At 32.5% G+C, this 21,984-nt stretch overlaps 1 protein-coding gene across 1 annotated transcript in view; it reads left to right on the forward strand.

The window, feature by feature from the left end:
* The window catches only part of LOC103599016 (zinc finger protein Rlf-like), a 92,044-nt gene that overhangs the window by 49,339 nt on the left and 20,721 nt on the right, over nt 1-21,984 (forward strand). Inside the window, exon 4 of the mRNA XM_008583089.1 lies at nt 13,114-13,195. Coding sequence (XP_008581311.1) covers nt 13,114-13,195 — 82 coding nt within the window. The remainder of the gene's footprint in view (nt 1-13,113; nt 13,196-21,984) is intronic.

The raw sequence follows: 21,984 nt of genomic DNA on the forward strand, positions 1-21,984 counted from the left end.
AACTGTAAGGCTTTGGAAAACCAGGCCCTGTGAAGTACATTTGCTTTAAGAATCCTCTACAAATTTACCTGTGTGCAAAATGTGATGCTCTGATCAGGATAATTAGTATATTCAACATTACACAATGTAATCATTTTCTGTGTCCTTTTACCAATTTCTTACTAACCCAGAAGAAATGGTATAATTAACCACCCTTACTCATCAGCCAACTTCAAAAATTATCAATATATTGTCAATCTTGTTTTATCTATACCTCCCCACTCTTTACTCATTGCTAGTTATTTTTTTTATTTACAGTTTTATTAAAAAGTGTAAGTTCCATATAGTTAAATTCATCCATTGTAAGTGATTTTTTCAATGATTTTTTGTAGATTTACAGAATTGTGCAACCATCACCACTATGTAGCTTTGCAACATTCACATCATCCCCAAAAGCTCTCCCTCATGCTCATTTGCAGTCAATCTCCAGTGCCTATGCAGCTCAAGGCAACCACTGATCTAATTTCTTTCTCTATGGAGTTGCTATTTCTAGACATTTCATATAAACAATATCACACAATATATAGTCTTTTTACGTATTTTCACTTAGAATTTAAAATAGCTTTGTAAAGTAGTCATGTAAAATAATCTTATATGACTACTTTCACTTAGAATAATGTTTTGAGGTTCATCCATATTATAGCATATATTTGGTAGCTCTTTCTTTTTTGTGCTGAGTAGTATTCCATTGTATGGATATATCACATTTTGTTTTTGCATTCAGCAACTGATGGCTATTTGGATTGTTAACAGTTTTTGGCAGTGAACATTTGTGTTCATGTTACGGTTCACCTTTAAGTCTCCCTTCTTTAGGACTGAGTAATTTTATGATACCATTTTGTCTCCACTTCGGTTCAATATATCCACTTCTGTTTTTAGTGGTTACCCTAGGGTTTACAAATGTATTTCTTTAAGAATCCTGGCCCACCCTAAAATAATATTATGCTACCTGTGGTATAAATGTAATAACCTATGTCCTTTTTTTGTAATTAATTTGATTTTAAATATGTTATAAACCAACAATACTTCACTACAATTTTCACTTTATTCCTGTCATTTAGAAAATATGGCTCGTAGGCTGGCTGCCAGTTTTTGTAAAAGTTTTACTGGAATACAGCCATATCCATTAATTTACATACTGTCTATTGCTGCTTTCTTGCTACAAGAGCAGAGTTGAGTAGTTACAACAGTGAGACCCTGGGGTCCACAACTCTGAGATATCTGGCCCTTTTTTTGTCTAAATGTTTTGTCAACTTCTGCTGTAGACCATCAATTATGTTTTACAGTGGTTAAAAGTAAGGAAATTGAATTTGATATTTATCTTCAGTTAACATTTTCACCTCTCCTCATTTCTTTAGTTAGATCCAAATTTCTGCCCAGCATTTGTGCTGCTTAAAAAACTTCCTTTAACATATTACAGGTCTTCTAGGTATAAATCATCTTACTTTTTGCTTAACTGAAAACATCTTTATTTTTCCTTCATTTAAACATTTTCCCAAATTGAGAGTTAAAAGATTTTTTTTTTTTTTATCACTTTAAAGATGTCACTTCACTGTGTTCTAGCTTGCATAGTTTCTGAAGAGAAGTCTGTTGTATTTCTTATCTTTATTCTTCTTTGGATAATGTCTTTTTTTTCTATGGTCGCATTTCAGTTTTTCTTTCGGTTACTTTCAGTGTTGGAATGTTATACATGTGGGTGATCTAGGTACTAGTTATGTAAGTCCATGTATGTGTGGGTGTGGGTGTGTATATGTGTGTGAGAGAGAGAGATTTAAATTTCCTGCTTGTTCTCTGAGTTTCTGGATCTGTGGTTTGATATCTTTCATTACTTTTGGAAACTCATGGCTATTATTTTGTAAGTATTTCTTCTGTCTCATTTTCTCTTTTCTTCCTAAGATTTTAGTGGACATATGCTAAACAGTTTTATAATTTCCCAAAGGTTACAGATGCTCTGTTCTGTTTTCTTTTCTCTTTGCCTTTTAGTTTGGGTAATTTGTATTAATCTACATTCAAGGTTCATTCATTCTTTCCTTAGCTGCATAGAGTTCACTAGTGAACCCATCAAAGGCATTAACCGTTTTTCATCTGTTACTGTTTCTTATTTCCAGCATTTCCATTTGAATCTTTCCTAAAGTTTCTGTCTCTGCTGAAATCCCCAACCTATTCAAGCATGTTGTCCATTTTTTCCACTTATATCAGAATCTGGTCCTACTGATTGCTTTATCTCTTAGTAGTGGGTTTTTTCTTGCCATTTTCATGTGCCTGTAATTTTTGGTCTGTGACAGTTGTATTTCCTGGTATAAGACAGTACAGACCAAGGTAAATAATGTTCATGCCCAGAAATAGGCATTTCTTTTCTTCTGCTAGGCCTTTACTGTGGTGCATTTGAGTAAAACCAGTCAAAAGGTAAGCTGAATGTGGGTTTTGTGGTTGCTACAATGACCTTCAGTGTACCATTGGCTTCAAATTCCTAAATTGTTATATTGTGTTTAGGGTGGAGACTGGGTTGGCAGATAATAGTTTATGTTTTGGCCCATAGGCCAGAGTTTATCAAACCCCAAGGTAAAGATTAACCATGTTAAGTAAAGAAATAGACGATATACAATACCCCAATCAAACTTGTATACATAAAAAAATACAATGTCTGAGATGAAAAACACATTGTGTGGGATTAACAGCAGATTAGACACTGAAGAAAATAATATTAGTGAAAACAAAGATACAGAAATAAAAATGATTTAAAATGAAACACACAAAAAAATGAAAACTTAACAGACATCAATAAGCTATAGGACAACTGTTTATTCCCTTCAAGTAAGTGATTTCTAAAAGAAATTTTTTGAAAAAAATTTCCAAAGTTGACAAAATCTATAAACCCAAAGGTCCAAGAAGCTTAAGATCAAGAAACATGAAGAAAACTATACAAGGCACATTGCAATCAAATTTCTTAAAACCAGCAATAAACTTCAGAAGATACCAATTAGAAAATGAAAATGTAAGTCATAGAGTGGGAGAAATTATTTACGAATCACATATCTGATCAAGAATTTATATCCATAATATAAAAGAACTTTTACAACTCATGAAGAAGGCAAATAATCCAATTTAAAAATGGGTAAAAAAACTGAATAGACGTTTTACCAAGAAGATATACAACAGCAAATAAGCACATGAAAAGATGCTTAATTAACATCAACAGCATTGAGGAAATGCAAATTAAAACCAAAATGAGATACCACTACAGAACCACTAGAATGGTTTCAACCTCCAGTATGAAAAAGATAAATAATGAGTGTTAGTGAAGACATAGAGAAACTGAAAACATCTACGTAGTCAGTTAGAATTTTAAATAGTATTGAACCAAAGTGGAGACAAAAATGGTATCATAAATTATTCAATCCAAGAGAAGGTGGATTTCAAGGTTAAACATAACAATGGACAGATAGAACAAATAGAAAACAACTAAAATGGTATGTTTTAATTCCGGTATATCAAAAATCACCTTGAAAGTAAACAGTCTGTTCCTACTTAAAAAGACAGAAAGTGGTTGGATAAAAAGGCAAGATCAAATGTATACCCATACCACCATGTCTTTGTTTTAGATAACATGGCTGCTTTTTTCACTTAGTACTATATCTTAGAGATCACTCTGAATGATACAGACTATTCCAAATTCATTTTTACAAGTCATAGTATTCTGTTGTGTAGATGTACCATACTTCAATGAACTTGTCTCCTCTACTGATATATTTTTGGGTTGTTTCCATCTTTTTCCTATTATAAATGGTGCTATGATTAATGTCCTTTTGCATATATCTTTTTGTATTTTCACTAGTAGATTTTGGGGGTAGGTTACTAGAATCTGTGTCAAAGGATAAATGGATTGTAATTCTGCAAAATATTCCCAATGTACCATTTTGCATTCCCATTCACAAAATGGAGACTTATCTCTGACCTCACCACAATTTTATATTGCCAATCTTTTTTTTTTTTTTACTAACCTAATCAAATGAGAAGTGGCATCTCTTACCAATTTAATTTCCCATTTTTTGTAAACAATCTGTAATTTTTTTCTGTTTATACATTGCTCTTCAGTGTCACTTTAATTTGTATTTTTCTTATGGTGAAAAAAGTTGAATGTCTTTTTTCATATCCTTTGCTATGGTTTGAGTATGTGTGCCGTCCAAAACTCTTGTTGAAATTTAATTGCCATTGTAGCAGTATTAAGAGGTGGGACCTTTGAGAGGTGTTTAGGGATTAATATTATAAAAGGGTGAGTTTAGCTACCTTTAGCCTCTTGGCCCTTCCACCATCTGCCATGTGAGGATCCAGCCTCCTGCCCCTCCAGAGAACACATCATGCAAGGTTGTCATCTTGGAAGACGAGAATGATTTCACCAGACAACAAAACTACTGGTGCCTTGACCTTAGACTTCTCAGTCTCCAGAACTGTGAGCCAAATAAATTTCTGTTCATTATAAATTACCTAGTCTCAGGTATTCTGTTATAGCAGCACAAACAAACTAAGGCATCCTTAAAGACTGTTTTTGTTTCATTTTCCATAAGCTACCTGCTTACATATCAATCCCATTTTCTATAAACCAGACTTTTTCTTTCCAATTTTCATAAGCTCTTTATGTATTCAGGATATTAAGCCCTTACTATGATATAAGTTGCAAATGTATGTTTTTTCATTTATCTTTTGCTTTACTTATGGTATTTCTAATGCCTTTTTTAAACCATGTAAATTTTTTAAATGTATTTAAATTTCATAAAACCCTATTTCTGAATTTCATATTATAGCTTAAAAAGGTTTCTCTATAACTAGTTTATATTGGAATTTTTTCTGATATTTGTGTTGTTTAATTTTTTTATATTTAAGTTTTGATTTATTTTGAATTTTTTCCCCATTTTTGGAAGTTAGAGTGAATCAATCTTGTCTTTTAACATTCGGCTATCCAATATGAAGCAGTCTATTTTTTCCCTACTGATTTTCCTACTCTATTTTGAATTTTTTCCCCATTTTTGGAAGTTAGAGTGAATCAATCTTGTCTTTTAACATTCAGCTATCCAATATGAAGCAGTCTATTTTTTCCCTACTGATTTTCCTACTGAGATGCTGTTTCTGTCATATATTAAATTTTCACATGCAATTTGTCTATTTTTGGATTTTCTATTTGGTTTTGTTATATTTATCTGATCATGTGCTAATACAGTGTTGGTTTAATTATAGAGGCTTTACAAAATGTAATTGCCTTTTCATTGCCCTTGTTTCATGGTTTTGCTAGATATTCAACTTTGTAATCATCAACTTGTCTATTTCCTGAAAAACTGAAACATACTTTTACAGTATGTACATATAAATTAGTTAAAGGGAATTTAGCTTTTAACTTATTGTAGTGTATACTTTATTTGCTCTTTAACTTCCTCCAGTCTGATGACACTAGAGCACTAACCTTCTCTTCCAACATACATGCTATTGATGCCATCTGTTTTTGCTCTATTTTCAAGTCCAGATGAGATGATTACTGATTCAAGCTGTCAAAATTTTTAGCCTACATATTTACTAATTTGCATCATACACCTTTCTTACCAGTTTAATTTCCCATTTTTTGTAAAGTATCTATGTTTTCCTCTGATTGTTTATACAATGCTCTTTGGTATTTTATAGTTTACTATGATTAGCTAGATGTAGATTTATTTTTATTGGGATTTCCTGGGCTTTCTTGAATTACGGATTCATATCTTTCATCAGTTGTGAAAAACTCTTGCCCAGTTATTGTCTTTGCTTTGTTCTTTTTTTTTTTTTTTCCTGCCTTTTGGAGTTATGATTAGACTTGTACACTCTACCCCTGTGTCTCTTAACTCTTTCTCGTGTTTTCCATTTCTTTTTCTTTCAGTATTGTACTCTAGTAAATTTTTTCAGATCTTTCAGTGCACTGATTTTTTTCTTCAGCTGTACCTACTTACTGTGCCATTAGATCTGTCCATTGGCTTTTAATTTCAATTTTTTTTTTATTTCTAGAAGTTTTTTGGCTGCAATTGATAGTTTTGTTTATCTTGTTCTTTATATTTTCAGTACTTCATTTCTTAAACTACATTATACTCATATTTTATATTTTATGTCCAATTTTAATATATAAAGTCTCTGTTGACTAACGGTCTTCTGTTGTTTTTTGCTTATGGTTCTGTGTTTCCTTGTATGTTGTGGTTTCTACTGTTATTATCATTATTTTTACATACATTTTAAATTTGTACTTTCTTGGAATAAATTTACTTTGGTAATTGAAACTGGGATCAAAGGTGTGCTCTTCAGAAAGGATTTGCATTTATTTTTGCCAGGTGTTTGGGGATATTACTAGTTCAGGGCCAATATTAGCTAAATTTTGGACTCGAGAATTTCTGGAATGCATAGGTAGTATGAATTCAGGTCACAATCTACATGAGAGGATTTTTAATGTACATTTTTTTTCTCTTTTTCTACTTAGCTTTAAGTTCAGCCAGGCAGTTTTCCTCCCCTCTAGAAATGTGGTGAGGTAGGTAGGAAGAACGTACTGGTGTAAGCTATTTGAACTTTTAGTGAAAGCAAAAGCCAGCTGTCTCTCTAGCACTTTAATTGTCCTCAGAGGGATAATTATTAAAGGTACATAGTCTATCATACAGTGTACGGTTTCTTTATTTTTGTCAGTACAGTAATCGTCTCTTATCCATGGTTTTGCTTTTCATGGTTTCAGATACCCATGGTCAACCATGGTTTGAAAATATTAAGAGGAAAATTCCAGAAATAAACAATTTTAAGTTTTAAATTGCATGCTGTTCTGAGTAGCAAGGTAAAATTTCACATCATCCTGCTCCTTCCAGACTGGGATGTAAATATCCAGTATGTATTTGCCACCTGCCCATTAGTCACTGAGCAGCCTATCCATCTCAGTTATCAGATCTACTGTCATGGTATTATAGTGCTTGTGTTCAAGTAACCCTTGTTTTACTTAGTAATGGCTATAAAGCACAAGAGTAGTGATGCTGGCAGTTCACATATGCCAAAGAGAAGACATAACATACTTCCTTTAAGTGAAGAGTTGAAAGTTCTCAACTTAATAAGATAAAAAAAATCATACACTGAGGTTGCTAAGATCTATAGTAAGAACAAATATTCTATCTGAAATGTGAGGAAAGAGAAATCCATGCATTTTGCTCACACACCTCAAATTGCAAAGGTTATGGCCACAGTGCATAATAAATGCTTAGTTAAGATGGGAAAGGCATTAAATTTGTGGATGGAAGACATGAAGAGAAACATGTTTTGATGGCAGTTGGGTTCAGTACTATCCACGGTTTCAGGCATCTACTGGGAGGTCTTGGAATGTATCCCCCACAGATAAGGTGTACTACTATAGCTATATAAAGAAAACTGTGAACCTTTACTATAGCTATATAAAGAAAACTGAACCTCTTCCTTCCTCAGTAAAGACATGTTACTGAAGAAAATATTTTGAAAATAAGTGTATTGGAATCATTGAGTATGTCTTAGTAAATGCTTTTTGTTAATAAGTAACACTAAGTAGAAATTTCTGTAAGATTACAGTAAAGATTTAGAGTTAATACGTGTAGAAGTTCTTAAGAATTGTGTTTTGAATAAAGTGTGGGTAATACGATTTTATTCTATTGTGTGATTCCTTCTGTAAGATTACAGTAAAGATTTAGAGTTAATACGTGTAGAAGTTCTTAAGAATTGTGTTTCGAATAAAGTGTGGGTAATACGATTTTATTCTATTGTGTGATTCCCGTAGAGTATACCTAATTTTCTTTAACTTAAATTGGTAAGTGGATATTTTTTGTATTTGTATAGTTAAATATCATAATTTAGTGGAATTTTCCTATGGTGGTTAAATGCACAGATCTATATTTTTGTACTTCATTGTGAAAATTACCAATAAGCTATTCCAAAAAAGAATACTAATTCAGGTTATAACTACCAAACACTCTATGTTGTGAATACAGTTTGTTTCATAAATAGGGACTCTAATACTACTCTAGGTAGTTAAGCTTGCATAGCTAATAGGGTACTGATTGATGAAAGACAAATAAATATGATAATATCTGGTGCATTTTTTTTAATTCAAAAGGCATACCATTTATAATGTATTTATTCCACTATAAATTGTTTTTGTTTTTATGTAAATCATTGTGTTTGGGTAATTCTTTCTTTGGTAACTATTTCCATATAGGTAAATGAACTCTAGGTAACCCATAACTTGAACTAAGATTATTTATAAATTGAGTAATGTATAGACTCTTAACATATAGAACATAATAAAACATATAGAACATGTTAAACATACATTATAGAAACATATTTAGCATATTCAACATTAAAAACTGATAAATTTCATGATTTTACAATAGATTTTTGGAAATAAACTTTTTGATGTATTTAATCAGATGTTTCAAAAATCTTTATAACACACTGATTACTCTTTATAAATTATATTTCAACAAAATTGACACATAGCTGATAAGAACAAATCTCCAAAGATCTTGTTTACTTATGAATTGTTGAAGGAAACTTGGATGATAATGTTAATAATAATAGTAGTAGTACTATGTTATCGTCAGAAAACACATGTACCACTAAATATCAGGGATTGTTCCAAGTGCTTTTCAGGAGGCGGCTAGTATTATAATTTCTATTTTATAAATAAATAAGCTGAAGCATTGAGATATTAGGTAATTTGCCCAGGATTATAAGAACGTGGCAGAGCTGAGATTCAAACCCAAACAGTGTGGCTCTAGATCATGTGTCTGTAAAGGGCCAGATTATAAATTTTAGGTTTTCAGCCTGTACGGTCTTTGTTGCCACTGTTCAACTCCGCCATTGTAGTGTGAAAGTGGTCATAGTTAATATGTACCTAAATGGATGTGACTGTGTTCCAATACCTTATTTATTGACAGTAATTTGAATTTCATGTAATTTTCACCTGTCATTAAATATTATTTTGATATCTTTTTAATAATTTAAATATGGCTAACCATTCTTATCTCGTGTGCTACACAAAAACTGGCCAGATTTGGCCCATGGACAGTAGTTTGCCAGCCCTGCTTTAGGCTGCTACTTATATTTTGGAGTCTTACTTTGTTCTATTTTGGACTCATTTACTCTGGACCCTGTAGAGTTTTCTTCCATGAGGGCTAGACAAGTTGATCTATGAACATTTACCTGATCATTTACACTGATTTATACGAAACACAACAGGTTTAAAATATGAAGTTTCAGTGCCGGCCTGTGGCTCACTTGGGAGAGTATGGTGCTGATAACACCAAGGCCGCCGGTTCAGATCCCTATATAGGGATAGCCAGTTAGCTCACTTGGGAGAGCGTGGTGCTGATAACACCAAGTCAAGGTTAATGTCCCCTTATTGGTCATCTTTTGAAAAATAAAATACAAATTAAAAAAAATGAAGTTTCTACTTCTACATATAACCTAGGTTCCTTTCCTAGTAATTTCAGCCTTTTCTTATGGCATAAAACTTTTTGACTTTTCTGAATCTTCCCCTAAGACAGAAGTAGCTAGGCTGATTTACTTTTATTTCATCTTATGTTGAATGTGAGTTTTCTCATTTTTAATATCATCATGGAGTAGGGCCTTGTTATTGAGGCAGCTGCTAGTGGGGCACTTACAGTCTCTTTTGTAATGTCAGCTCCCCTCTTTCATATTGATATAATGCAGACATTATGTCATTCTACACTTTCTTCCATGTTTTGTTTTATTCTTTACAAGGTCATGTTGATCTGCATACTCATTTCTAAGTTTACTGCCATAGCACATTTTATTTCTACTACTAACTTTGTATCTGTCTCCTTTAATTATTTGCTCGACCAGTCAGTACTGTCTACTTAACATTATGATGCAATCCTACTCCCTTCTACCTAGTGCAAATTTAACTCCCCCATGTTTTGACTTGTCATAATAGAAATATATGCAAAGTATAGTACTACGATAGTACAGAAGAAGAATCAGCTACATATTTGTCTGAAGAGAAGGGAGTTTTTAGACAAGTTCCTAGGTGAAATCATGTAAGTAGGTCTTGAGGAAGCAACAGATTGAAAGACCTGAAAAAGCACAGGAGTTTTAGGGTATGGGGAGAAGTTTCCTGTGATTGGGAAGCCTAGAAATTATGGTAAAAGCTTTGTGTGCGAGGGTAGGTTGGGGTCAGACATAAAGGTTCTTATGTCATGATAAAAAATTTGGATTTTCTGCTCTAGATCAGTGATTTCAAACACCTAAGTAGAAAAGGAAGGGAATATAAGTAATTTAGTCAAGCAGGCAATGTGTTGGAGAAATAAGGGTCGATGGAGACAGGCAAATTGAAAGTGAAGAGTTCATGCCCCATCTAAAGGCAGTAGCTGCTCAGATGATTTTACCAGGGAGAAATACAAGTCTCATGTTATAGGGGTTCCTGTTCTTCAAGAGCAGAGAGAAATCTAGATTTAATCTATAATATCACAATTTTAAACTATTGACAACTAGTTAAAACATTTTTAAAATAAGGTGTTATTCATACAAATCAAGTATGTCCGCTGAAGGTCTGGGCTTCAGATTATACAGTCCAAACAGCAGTTGTAAAGTATGTAAATAGTGGGATCATTTCTTTGTTTTAGGAAGATAACAATGGCAGCTGAGTTGGACATGGATTTTGGGTAAGTGAATAGCGCAAGAGTGGAGACGACGTTCATTAGAAAATTTAGAGATGAGATAGATGTGAATTAGTCCTTTGTTACTAGGGATAGAGAAGATTCCAGGGCTACATTTGATGGGGCTTTGTTCATACTTACTGAATGATGGTAAAATAAATAATTGCAAAAGAATTAATAATGAAATATAATTTGCTTTTTCAGCTCTGACCCCTAGTTCTTATTTACCCTAAGCAGAGGCAACTGTTTTTTACTAGTGTTTGTTGAATATCCCTCTGGATAGTCTGACAATGTACAAACTTTATGTACTGGTGTGAACATGCTCTTCACCCTCTCCCTCCCTTTACACAAAGATAATGTAATGAATATATCTCTGCATCTTTGTTTAACAATATATCTTGGAATGTTTTTCCTTATCTATTCATATAGAAGTATATTATCACTAATATCCTTACTAATATTTGCATCATATTTCAGTGTATGGATATATTGTAATTAATTTACCCAATCTCCTATGGTAGACATTTAGGATATTTCCAGTCCTTTGATACTACAAACAATCTGGTACATATCCTTGTAGATATATCTCTTTGAACTTTTGTATGTATATGAGGTACTTCAAAGTCTGTTGAAAATAGAATTAAAAGACAATATGAAATCTATGAACTTTTTGAAGTACTGTCATATTTGGAGGGTGAAATTCCTATAAGTGGAACAGCTAGGTCAAAATAGTATATTTGCATTTTAAATTTTGATAACTGTTACTGTATTGCCCTTAAGAGGTAGTACATTTACAGTCCCGCCAAGATATAAGAGCCTGTTCTGCACACTAGAGTCATAGAATACATCAATTCTTTTACTTTTGTAAATATGATAGGAAAAATGGTATTTCATCTTTATAATTTTTGCATACTTAATTATGGGTAAGGTAGAGCATCTTTTCACATTTGGAAAAAAAATACTTGCATTTCTTTTCTGTGAAATAGTCTTCTAGTTTTCTACTGAGTTTTAAACTTAAATTTTTTTTTTTTTAAATTACCTGTAGAAGCCTTTTAAATAAGGAAAGCTACAAAGATTCTTTCTCATTATGTCCCTTGCCTTTGATTGGTTTTAAGTTTTTTTGTTTGTTGATATTTTAAAATTTAAAGTAGTAAAACTAATAAAAATATCAGTTTATCAGACATGGTAATTGTGCTATACTTAAAAGAGTCTTTGTAATTACTGTGTAATATTTAGGTCTTTTATATAATTTTAAAAACTGTATTCTCATAGTAATGTTTGTATTTTAAAATTTGGTCTTTATTAGTGATTTATTTTGATTAAAGATAACTGTTTATAAAAAATACAACTTTAGGGCCGGCCCGGTGGCGCACTGGATAGTGCGCCGCTTGGGGAGGGTTGCGATCCGTTGCCGGACACGGAAAAAGACAAAAAGACAAAAAAAAAAAAATACAACTTTAAGTATTCTTAGCTGAGTATGTGCTAGATGAGTTAAAATCTAAGGTTCTGAGAGATTTGTCATTTGTACTATTTTAGGATTACTAAATAATAATAATTTTATAATTTTCCATGTGCATGATTAGGAAATAGTTCATATTCGTTCCTTTATGAACTCATGGATTATTAAAAAGAGATTTGTCATTTGTACTATTTTAGGATTACTAAATAATAATAATTTTATAATTTTCCATGCGCATGATTAGGAAATAGTTCATATTCGTTCCTTTATGAACTCATGGATTATTAAAAGTACATAAAGTATTTAGTAACAGTATTTTCCAAATAATTTATTTAAAGAGGAAGAACTACAGAATTTGAGCAATCCTTTTATGATTGGGATAATCAAGGTAAGCCTAGAATTTTAGGAACCATGTCTCACTTATTTGATATAGTTGGTGGTATATGCTGTAATAAAAATGTTGGCTGTGAGTTTCATGGTGTTTCTATTTCTTATGTTTTTGTGTTAATTTTATACAACCATTAAATCTCTCCCCCAGTAAAACAGAATTTGGGTTTTCTCTGGGGTCCCTTTGTATTGGGTGCAGCTGGACTATGTGCCCATTTTAGATCATCCTTCCATGTATAACCACCATTTTTGCCACCTTGTATATCATTGAATTTTATTACATTGTGGACACTGGTAGGCATGAATAATATCATAATTATTTCATTCTACAGTTCAAGAAAAATACAAAGAAATATACTGACATTCTAAATGATACTTTTAAAATCTTACAACATAATATGAATTCTAATGATTGATAGTTTTTTTAAGCCAAATATTTTAAAATAAAATATTTTATAGCTGTTATCACTTGATAATCTTTTAAACTGGAGCAAAAACTCAAAGAAGCAATGAAAGTTATTCACTTATTCTTTCTAGGAGTTTCTTTGAGTTGCTGCTGTTCTTTGGAAGAGATGAGTTTTATGAAGAGCCCTTAAAGGATATTCTTGGATCATTCCAGGTAAAACAGTTTTCTACTTCACATTTTGTCTGCATTTAAAACAGGCCTTTATTCTACCCCTAAAAATAGTTTATTGGTTATTTATTGCTTATGTTTTTATGGTTGCTAAAGTGACAATATTTAAGATCTTATTAAACTGCCAGAAAAAGAAAGCTCTTAAAATTAATTTTTAACTGTATTCCCAAGCAGTTCATAACCAAGATTCCAATTCCACATTTGCCAGACCAGAGCCTACTCCCACCACCCTTGTGGATTCCTAAGCACATCCTGGGCATATACTTATTTTTTATTGCTATAATATAAAACAGCCCTGGTAAAAAGGATTCTTCTTGTCTAGACTAGAGCAGGCTATTTGTCCCATTCTACTTTTTCTCTTGGTGTATCCCGATTTTCTCATCTCACAACAGTCTTCCCAAGCTAGGAGGCAGAAGATTTTTTTTACACCTGGTATAGTAGAGAAGAAAGTAAATCCAGATAGGGATGACAAAAGATGTGAGACCTCTCCTTCAGAGAAAGAATGTTTGACCTTCCTACCATTTACTTGGAAAGCAACACCTAGTACCCTAACTCACTTATGTGTCCTTGGCATTATCTCATCAGCACTTCTCTGGGATGGAGTAAAGAAGACGTATTCTGAGCCCCCTTGGGGGTAAAGTGTCCCTGACCACCCCATTCAAAACTGAAATATTCAGAGAAAATATCTTGCATTTATTACTATGGTGTTAGAAGAAAGGCTTACGGTCAACTGGTATTGCTGTGTTAGGTACACTGTACTGAACATTCTACTTCATCCATTCTTACTTTCAGCAAAAGAGGTAAAAATAAATATCTGTTCTCATGGAGCTTACAGTCTATTAGAGGATATATTAAAGTATTTAAAAGTTTTTAAACTTCCGTTTCATTTTTCCTTTAACAGTTGCGTTCTTGGAAATCCATTCTTCAACTTTTACTCAGCAAATATTTATTGAGTACCCACATTGTGCTACGCACTAAGCTCTGGGAAAAACAGTAGTAAGCAAAATAGAAAAATCCTGCTATTGTGGAGTTTAACTCTAGTGTAGGGATAGAAAGACAATAAATCAAACCTTTATGAATGAAGAGTATTTTAGAAAGTGACATATGCTTTAGAGAATAATAAAGCAGGACAGGGGAATGGAGAATGGTGGCACGGTGGTATTGAGGAAGGATATTTCAGTTTTAAATGGGGTGTCAGTTAAGCAGTGATAATGGGGACCACTCAAGTGTTTGGAGTAGATGAGAGACAATATTTAACTTCTATTTTAAATGTATGAAAACATAACATTTGTGAAGGAATATATAAGGGTACTTCAAAAAGTCCATGGAAAGGTTGATATTATCTTTCAATTTTGTTTTCCACGAACTTTTTGAAGTACCCTTGTATCCTTTACATTTTTCTCCCAAGAGCAAGGTTGTCATTTAGTTATCAAAATAATAATTTCCTGAAAGGAGAGTTCATGGTTTTACACCTTTGATGCTGCTCTAATCATTTGAAAATCTCTAATTTTGGCTGAATTTTAAAGCCCATCCCCTAATTCTTCCCCTAATCTCTCCACCATTTTTTTTTTTTTTTCTGGCTGGCCAGTGCAGGGATCCAAACCCTTGATCTTGGCGTTATAACAACGTGCTATAATCAACTGAGCTAACCAGCCAGCCCCTCTCTGCCATTTCTGACACTTTTGTTGCTGTGGCTTCTTCCTAGTCTGAATTTCCTGGATCCTCTAACTCCTCCCTCCTAGGAGAGGTTTGACTTTTTGCCCCCATGTTAGCTTTACCTGGAGAATAATCCTTCATTTTCTAAATTGAGTTACTGCTGTTGGTGCTTCCCAGGCCTGTGCCATTAGGGACCCAGGAAGGCCCAACATATGGTCAGTGCATCATGTATACCTCTGTAAAACACTATATTTGCTTGTGAATTCTTTGGGTTTTTAACTGACTTTTGATAATCCAATGACAATCCCAGTGTCACTTTTAAAAATATTTTTGATATATTCTACTAGTGCAAACCCTGTTTCCCCAAATAGGAAACCATCTCTAACCATCTTACATACAGATTCATACCAGCTTAAAATGGTGTTCTTTCTTTTCTACCATAAATAGGACAAATACAATGCTGTTCATACTTTAATGTACATAAAGACCACCTGAGGATCTTGTTAAAATTCAGATTATGATCAGTAGTTGTGAGGTGTAACCCAACAGTCTGCATTTCTAACAAGCTCTGAGGTGACACTGATAGTGCTAGTCCCTGGACCACACTTTGAGTAGTAAGAAGCTAACATTCTTTGCTGGAATTAAGTTAACTTCCTGCATTGAACTCCTCCACAGTAACAAATGCTAGCATAAATAATGTCTGTGGAGTTTTTCAAAGGGAAAAAAATATAATTTCGTAATACACCTACCAAGCCTTATAGTTTATGAGAGAGGGTAACAGACATAAATAGTCCAAATACTTGGAAAACAAACTGACTTGCATGTCTTTTATGAGGAAAACAAAGAAGTATGTCAGCTGATCATAACAAAGAATTAACAAATAGGGTCCTTAAAGAATGAAAGAAATCGGGCTGACCTGAAGAAATAAGTACAAAATAGTAAGACAGTTATTATGGCTACTGTGAAGATTGTATTTATGTCAAATGATTCTGGAAAAAAAAATACAAGTTGTTAAACACACACACACACACACACACACACACACACACACACACAAATCTGAAACAAAAATGAAATTGTTAAACCCATCCTGCTTCCCTATAGCAAGTTCTGATCTCACTAAGGAAGACAGTTATTATGGCTACTGTGAAGATTGTATTTATGTCAAATGATTCTGGAAAAAAAAAATACAAGTTGTTAAACACACACACACACACACACACACACACACAATAATCTGAAACAAAAATGAAATTGTTAAACCCATCCTGCTTCCCTATAGCAAGTTCTGATCTCACTAAGCGAGTTAGAGTGTATATTCATCATAAACCAGCAAGCCTCCCAGATTTTATTATTTTTAGCTAATTAATATGAAGAAGTTTAGAATTATTGACTTTCCACTAAAACTTCTCAAAACCTGGACCATGGCCCTCCTTAAAATACTTGGAATAAGTTTCCCAAAGATTTAATTTGGCAAAGTCCTAATCTTGGTATTCAAAACAACTTTGTAGTGCTGGTTAAAGGGGCTTTTAAGTAGCAAGGCATTTTGTAAGGAGCAGTTTCAAAAATTGTTACCATATTTTCTGCTCAGATAGAACGTCTTTTCTGTCTCTGCACAACTCCATTTTGACTGCATATGATTTTCCCCCACTAAATTTTTCCACCATTACCAAAGCACAAATTCCTCTATATTCTACCTGTGGTTGGATATCTGTCACTACACTGTTAGATTATTCTACCTGTGGTTGGATATCTGTCACTACACTGGTGAGCAGAGACTGATTTTCTTTCCTGTGTCTCAAATCTTAATCCCTTATTACTGATATAAATGTTTGCCAAAACAAATTAAGGATAAATAAGTCCACAGTCATTTCTATCTGATGTCTAGCTATACCTTTCTTTTTAAAAACCAATTAGGTATATTGTCTGAAACTGTTGAGTTCATAGTCCATTGCTTACCACCACGTATAGTGAGATGGAGGACAGATCAATAAAATGTATATGTGGAATGAAAATATCAAATATTTACTTGTGGATTCTACTTTGACAATGTAGAAAAAAAGAAAATTGAAATATGCTTAATTGTGAGAAAAGATGAGAGAAAAGATTTCACTATCTATGAAAGAAACAGATTTCATAAATGTATAAGTGTATCATACATTTAGCACTGGAAGTGAAAAGGACTGATGTTAAAATTAAAGTTTCAGGTTCTTAAATATTTTGTGAAGGTTGTATTCCTTAGATAAATTTCATGTTGAAATGAGTAAAGCTTTAATATTTTTCCATTGGCATTTATCAGTTTGAAAGTTAATTCTGCTTAATAATTCTTGTATATCACTACCTTAGAAATATTTTCACTCTTTTTTAAAAATTTTAGTCTTAGGTTTGAGAAGGAAACCACTTCCTTTAATTCAACTTGTGTAATTTCTTGGAAGAGGTACAAGAGCCAGTATTATTTCAAGCATAAAACTGACAATAAATAAACTTGAGACAGTTAAGCTCAAGGGGCTAAGAGCAAGCCTCCAAAAGATAGGACTGTCAGCAACAATAAATTGCATAAATTTCAGGAAAGGTCAGTACACCCTGATACACATGATACACAGAACAGCAGCCATCTCAAGAGAGGGTATTAAAGCACTGGGCATTGATTATTATTCACACATAGTAACCATCTATAAACAAAGATTTTACATTCTGAGCATCTTGTAGTCTCGTGTTGTCAAGAGTAGGCATGTAAGTGCCTTCAAAATTAGTGATAAAACTAACACCTTGAAGCTAGCTCTGAGAACACATCAGGGTCATTGAGGCATTTGTTCACAGAAAGCAGACTCTGTAGCATGTCCTAATAACTAGAATTCTCAGCATATTAGTGATTGAAGTGTTTTATATTTTCCCAGATAAAATACATCATAGAAAGTAAGCAACTATAGAAGGCATTAAGTCCAATCTCATTTTTTAATAAATGATGAAACGAAGGACTAGATTCATCCATTCAAACAATATTTACTGGAGATTAACTTGCCTGGTTTGTAGTATAGGCAAACTGTGAGCACTTTGACCTGTTCTCTTAAATGACTCTCCAGTGCTCTTTCTTGCTAGGTCAGATATATTTATTTCTTTGTGTGGGAACCTATGTTCAAATACATCTTGCATACACCTTAATTCTGCTTCAGGGCCTGTATTATTATAGGTTAGAACCATGACAGTAGCACTTCTCTGGTGGCTATATTAATTTATTACTTATTTAAAATTCTAATGGTATGGTTGTACTTGTATTTACATGTTAACCACCAACTAATTTTGAAATTTGATTATAATCTCAGTGGGTGGTTTTACTGTTATTATGATGGGCTTCCCCTTCAGATAAAACTCTGCTAATTTTAGTAACATTTACATTTGTTACTTAAAATTTTTAAAAATGTATAAAAATATAATCAGGTTTTTTAAACAGTGAATGATTACTCAAATTTAAATATTCATTTATTTAACATCCCCAAAGAGGTATTTAAATAGCTCACTAAGTACATGATTTTAATTATTTAAAAAAATCAAAAGTACATGTAACTTATAGGCATTCATGTTTTTATAATTTTGATACTGGGAGTCATTTTAGAAATTGTTTAATCCAAATCCCTTATTTTATAGATCTGAAAATTAAGCTCCATTGGAGTTGATATCATACTATAGGTTTTTTACAAAAACTTGGAGCACATATCTCCATTAACTATATACTTATTATTTATGTACATGTACTAATACTATATACATTATGAAACATGAAAACATATAAAAATGATAAAAGTAAAATAATGTTNTAGTAACATTTACATTTGTTACTTAAAATTTTTAAAAATGTATAAAAATATAATCAGGTTTATTAAACAGTGAATGATTACTCAAATTTAAATATTCATTTATTTAACATCCCCAAAGAGGAATTTAAATAGCTCACTAAGTACATGATTTTAATTATTTTAAAAAATCAAAAATACATGTAACTTATAGGCATTCATGTTTTTATAATTTTGATACTGGGAGTCATTTTAGAAATTGTTTAATCCAAATCTCTTATTTTATAGATCTGAAAATTAAGCTCCATTGGAGTTGATATCATACTATAGGTTTTTTACAAAAACTTAGAGCACATATCTCCATTAACTATATACTTATTATTTATGTACATGTACTATAATACTATATACATTATGAAACATGAAAACATATAAAAATGATAAAAGTAAAATAATGTTTTTAATTTAACTACAAAAACTCAATGACGGCAATGTGAATAAGCTTTAGTTTTGAAAAATTTGAGCACTGTCATATAGTGATTCGAAGTCTGCTTTTAGGTTCAGTTTACTTCAATGCTTAGTTCTAACTGCTGTCACAGGTAAAAAGGATACCTTTACTAGATCCTAATGGAAAAATTTTCTTTTCTAATCTGTCTACCAAATTTCTATTGTTCTTAAAGTCAATCAGTGTTCTCTTGAACACTTTAACAAATTAATTAAAAACTCATTAAAATGCTCCAGTTGAAAGATTTTTTTCAAAAGAAAATGTTGGTTTAGGTTTTTTAATGGTATAGAGGCATAATAGGTGACATATTGATTACTGGCAATAACAATCATATAATAATGGAAATAATTCCAAAAATTCATTTAAAATGATTTTCTCCATAAGAACTTTCTTTTGAAAAACAGTAACATTTTCATTGTTATAATTGCCCCCTTTATTTTAAATGGGCAAACTTAGAATGTTTATATTTTTCAAAAACATGAGGTAAATGCTCCTCAGGAACTTATTACAGAAAAGAACAGCAAATTTTGTAAAAGAAAAATGCTTAACATACTTAAATTTTACAACTTTTCTTTGAAGTACTTTGCCAATAAGATTGATTAATGAGACTGTAATAATAAGATATATCATGGTCATACTCCTTTCACATATTGTAAAGATTTTACTATATTTTAACGGCTATATTTTATAAAATTAACCAAATTGAAGACTTTTTACATTTTTGCCTCAATTTGCTGCAGTAACTTGCTTATGAGTGAATTTGATATGTGGTGTTCTATAACTTTACTCTGGCATTTGCATTTCACTCAAAATAAGACACATTTTCCATAATGCTTCCACTTAAGATTCCATAAAACCGTATTTTGATTAAAAAGTTACTTATTATTGAGAATGTGTTTTTTCTGGCTGTTTGAGAAAGCTTTTAACTACCTAAGAAGTAAGGTGTCAGCACTTAAGATAACAATGCAAGGCTCTCATCTTATATGGTAAATATCAGAAGAGAGAACTGGTACAGATTTTCAGCATTGCAGGATAATTATGAGTTAGTGGAGGTTTCTCGGAAAGTGGGACTGTGGAAAGATAGGATTTAAATAGGTTTATGGAAATTGTAGGAGAAAGAGTGTGACGAGAAAAGGCATAGGCAAAAAAATAAAGGTGAATTGGGGAGACACAGAAGAGGCCAGGCTGGAGAAAAGGATTCATGATATGCAGTAGGTGAATGAGTAGGTAGTTAAGTCCAGAGGTCCTTATATATGAGATTAAGTCATTAGGACTTAATCATATGATAAGCTGCTGAAGGATTTATTTTTGTGTTTTTCCGCCCATATATTTGCACGAATTATTTTTTATTGAAACTGAATTGATTATAAATATTTGTTGGGTAGAGTTGAATATCAATACCTGTGTACAATGTGTGATGGTCAAATCAGGATAATTAGTATATTCACCATTACAAAACGTAATCATTCTTTGTGTCCATTAACCAATTTCTTGCTAACCATCTTCCCCTCCCCTTTCTCACCTCTAGTAATCAGTTCTTTTCTCTCCTTTTGTAAGTTCAGCATCTTTTCTCTCCCTTCCTCCCTTCCATGTTTTAGCTGCCACTTATAAGTGAGGACATGTGGTATTTCCCTTTCTGTGTCTGCCTTATTTCACTTAACATAATTTTCTCCAAGCTCATCCACGATGCTGTGAATGGCTGAGTAGTATTCCATTGTGTATATATACCACATTTCCTTATCCAGTCATTCATGGATGGACATTTAGGTTGGTTCCATATCTTGGCTATTGTAAACAGAGCTGCGATAAACATGAGTACAGGTATCCCTTTCACGTGATGATTTCCATTCCTTTGGGTATATATATCCAGTAGTGGATTGCTGGATAGAATAGTTCTATCTGGAGTTGTTCGAGAAACCTCCATACTGTTTTCCGTAATGGTTGTACTAATTTACAGCCCCACCAACAGTGTAGAAGTGTTTCCTTTTCTCTGCATCCTCACCAGCATTTGTTATTCTCTTTTTGATAATAGCCAGTCTAACTGGGATAATATCTCAGGGTGGTTTTGATTTGCATTTCTCTGATGATTAGTGATGTTGAGCATTTTTTCATGTACCTGTTGGCCATCTGTATGTCTTCTTTTGGGAAATGTCTATTCAGCTTCTTTGCTGATTTTTTAATTAGATTATTATTTTACTGTTGTTTAATTTCCTTGTTTATTTTGTATATTAATCCCTTGACAGATGTATAGTTTGGGAATATTTTCTCCCATTCTGTAGGTTGTCTTTTCACTCTATTGTTTCCTTTGCTGTGCAGAAGCTTTTTAGTTTGATATAATCCCATTTGTTTATATTTTTGTTGCCTGTCCTTTTGAGGCCTTATTTGTAAAGTCTTTGCCATTCCTACATACTGAAGTGTTTCCCTATGTTTTCTTGCAGGAGTTTTTCAGTTTCAGGTCTTATTTTTAAGTCTTTAATTCATTTTGAGTTGATTTTGGTATATGGTGAGATATATGGGTCTAGTCATTCTTCTACATGTGAATATCCAGTTTTCCCAACATCATTTATTGAAGAGGTTGTCCTCCTCACAATGTATGTTTTTGGTGCCTTTGTACATCAACTGGTTATAAGTACATGGATTGATTTGTGGGTTTTCTATTCTGTTCTTTTGGTCTGTATGTCTGTTATTATGCCTGTAACATGCTGTTTTGGTTACTACAGCTTTGTACTATAATTTAAAGTCAGGTACTATAATGCCTCCATCTTTTTTTTTTTTTTTTGTCTTTTTGTCTTTTTGTCTTTTTCCGTGTCCGGCAACGGATC

This window comes from Galeopterus variegatus, unplaced genomic scaffold (genome assembly GCF_000696425.1).
Source record: "Galeopterus variegatus unplaced genomic scaffold, G_variegatus-3.0.2 Scaffold2826, whole genome shotgun sequence".
In the NCBI taxonomy this organism is placed as follows: Eukaryota; Metazoa; Chordata; class Mammalia; order Dermoptera; family Cynocephalidae; genus Galeopterus; species Galeopterus variegatus.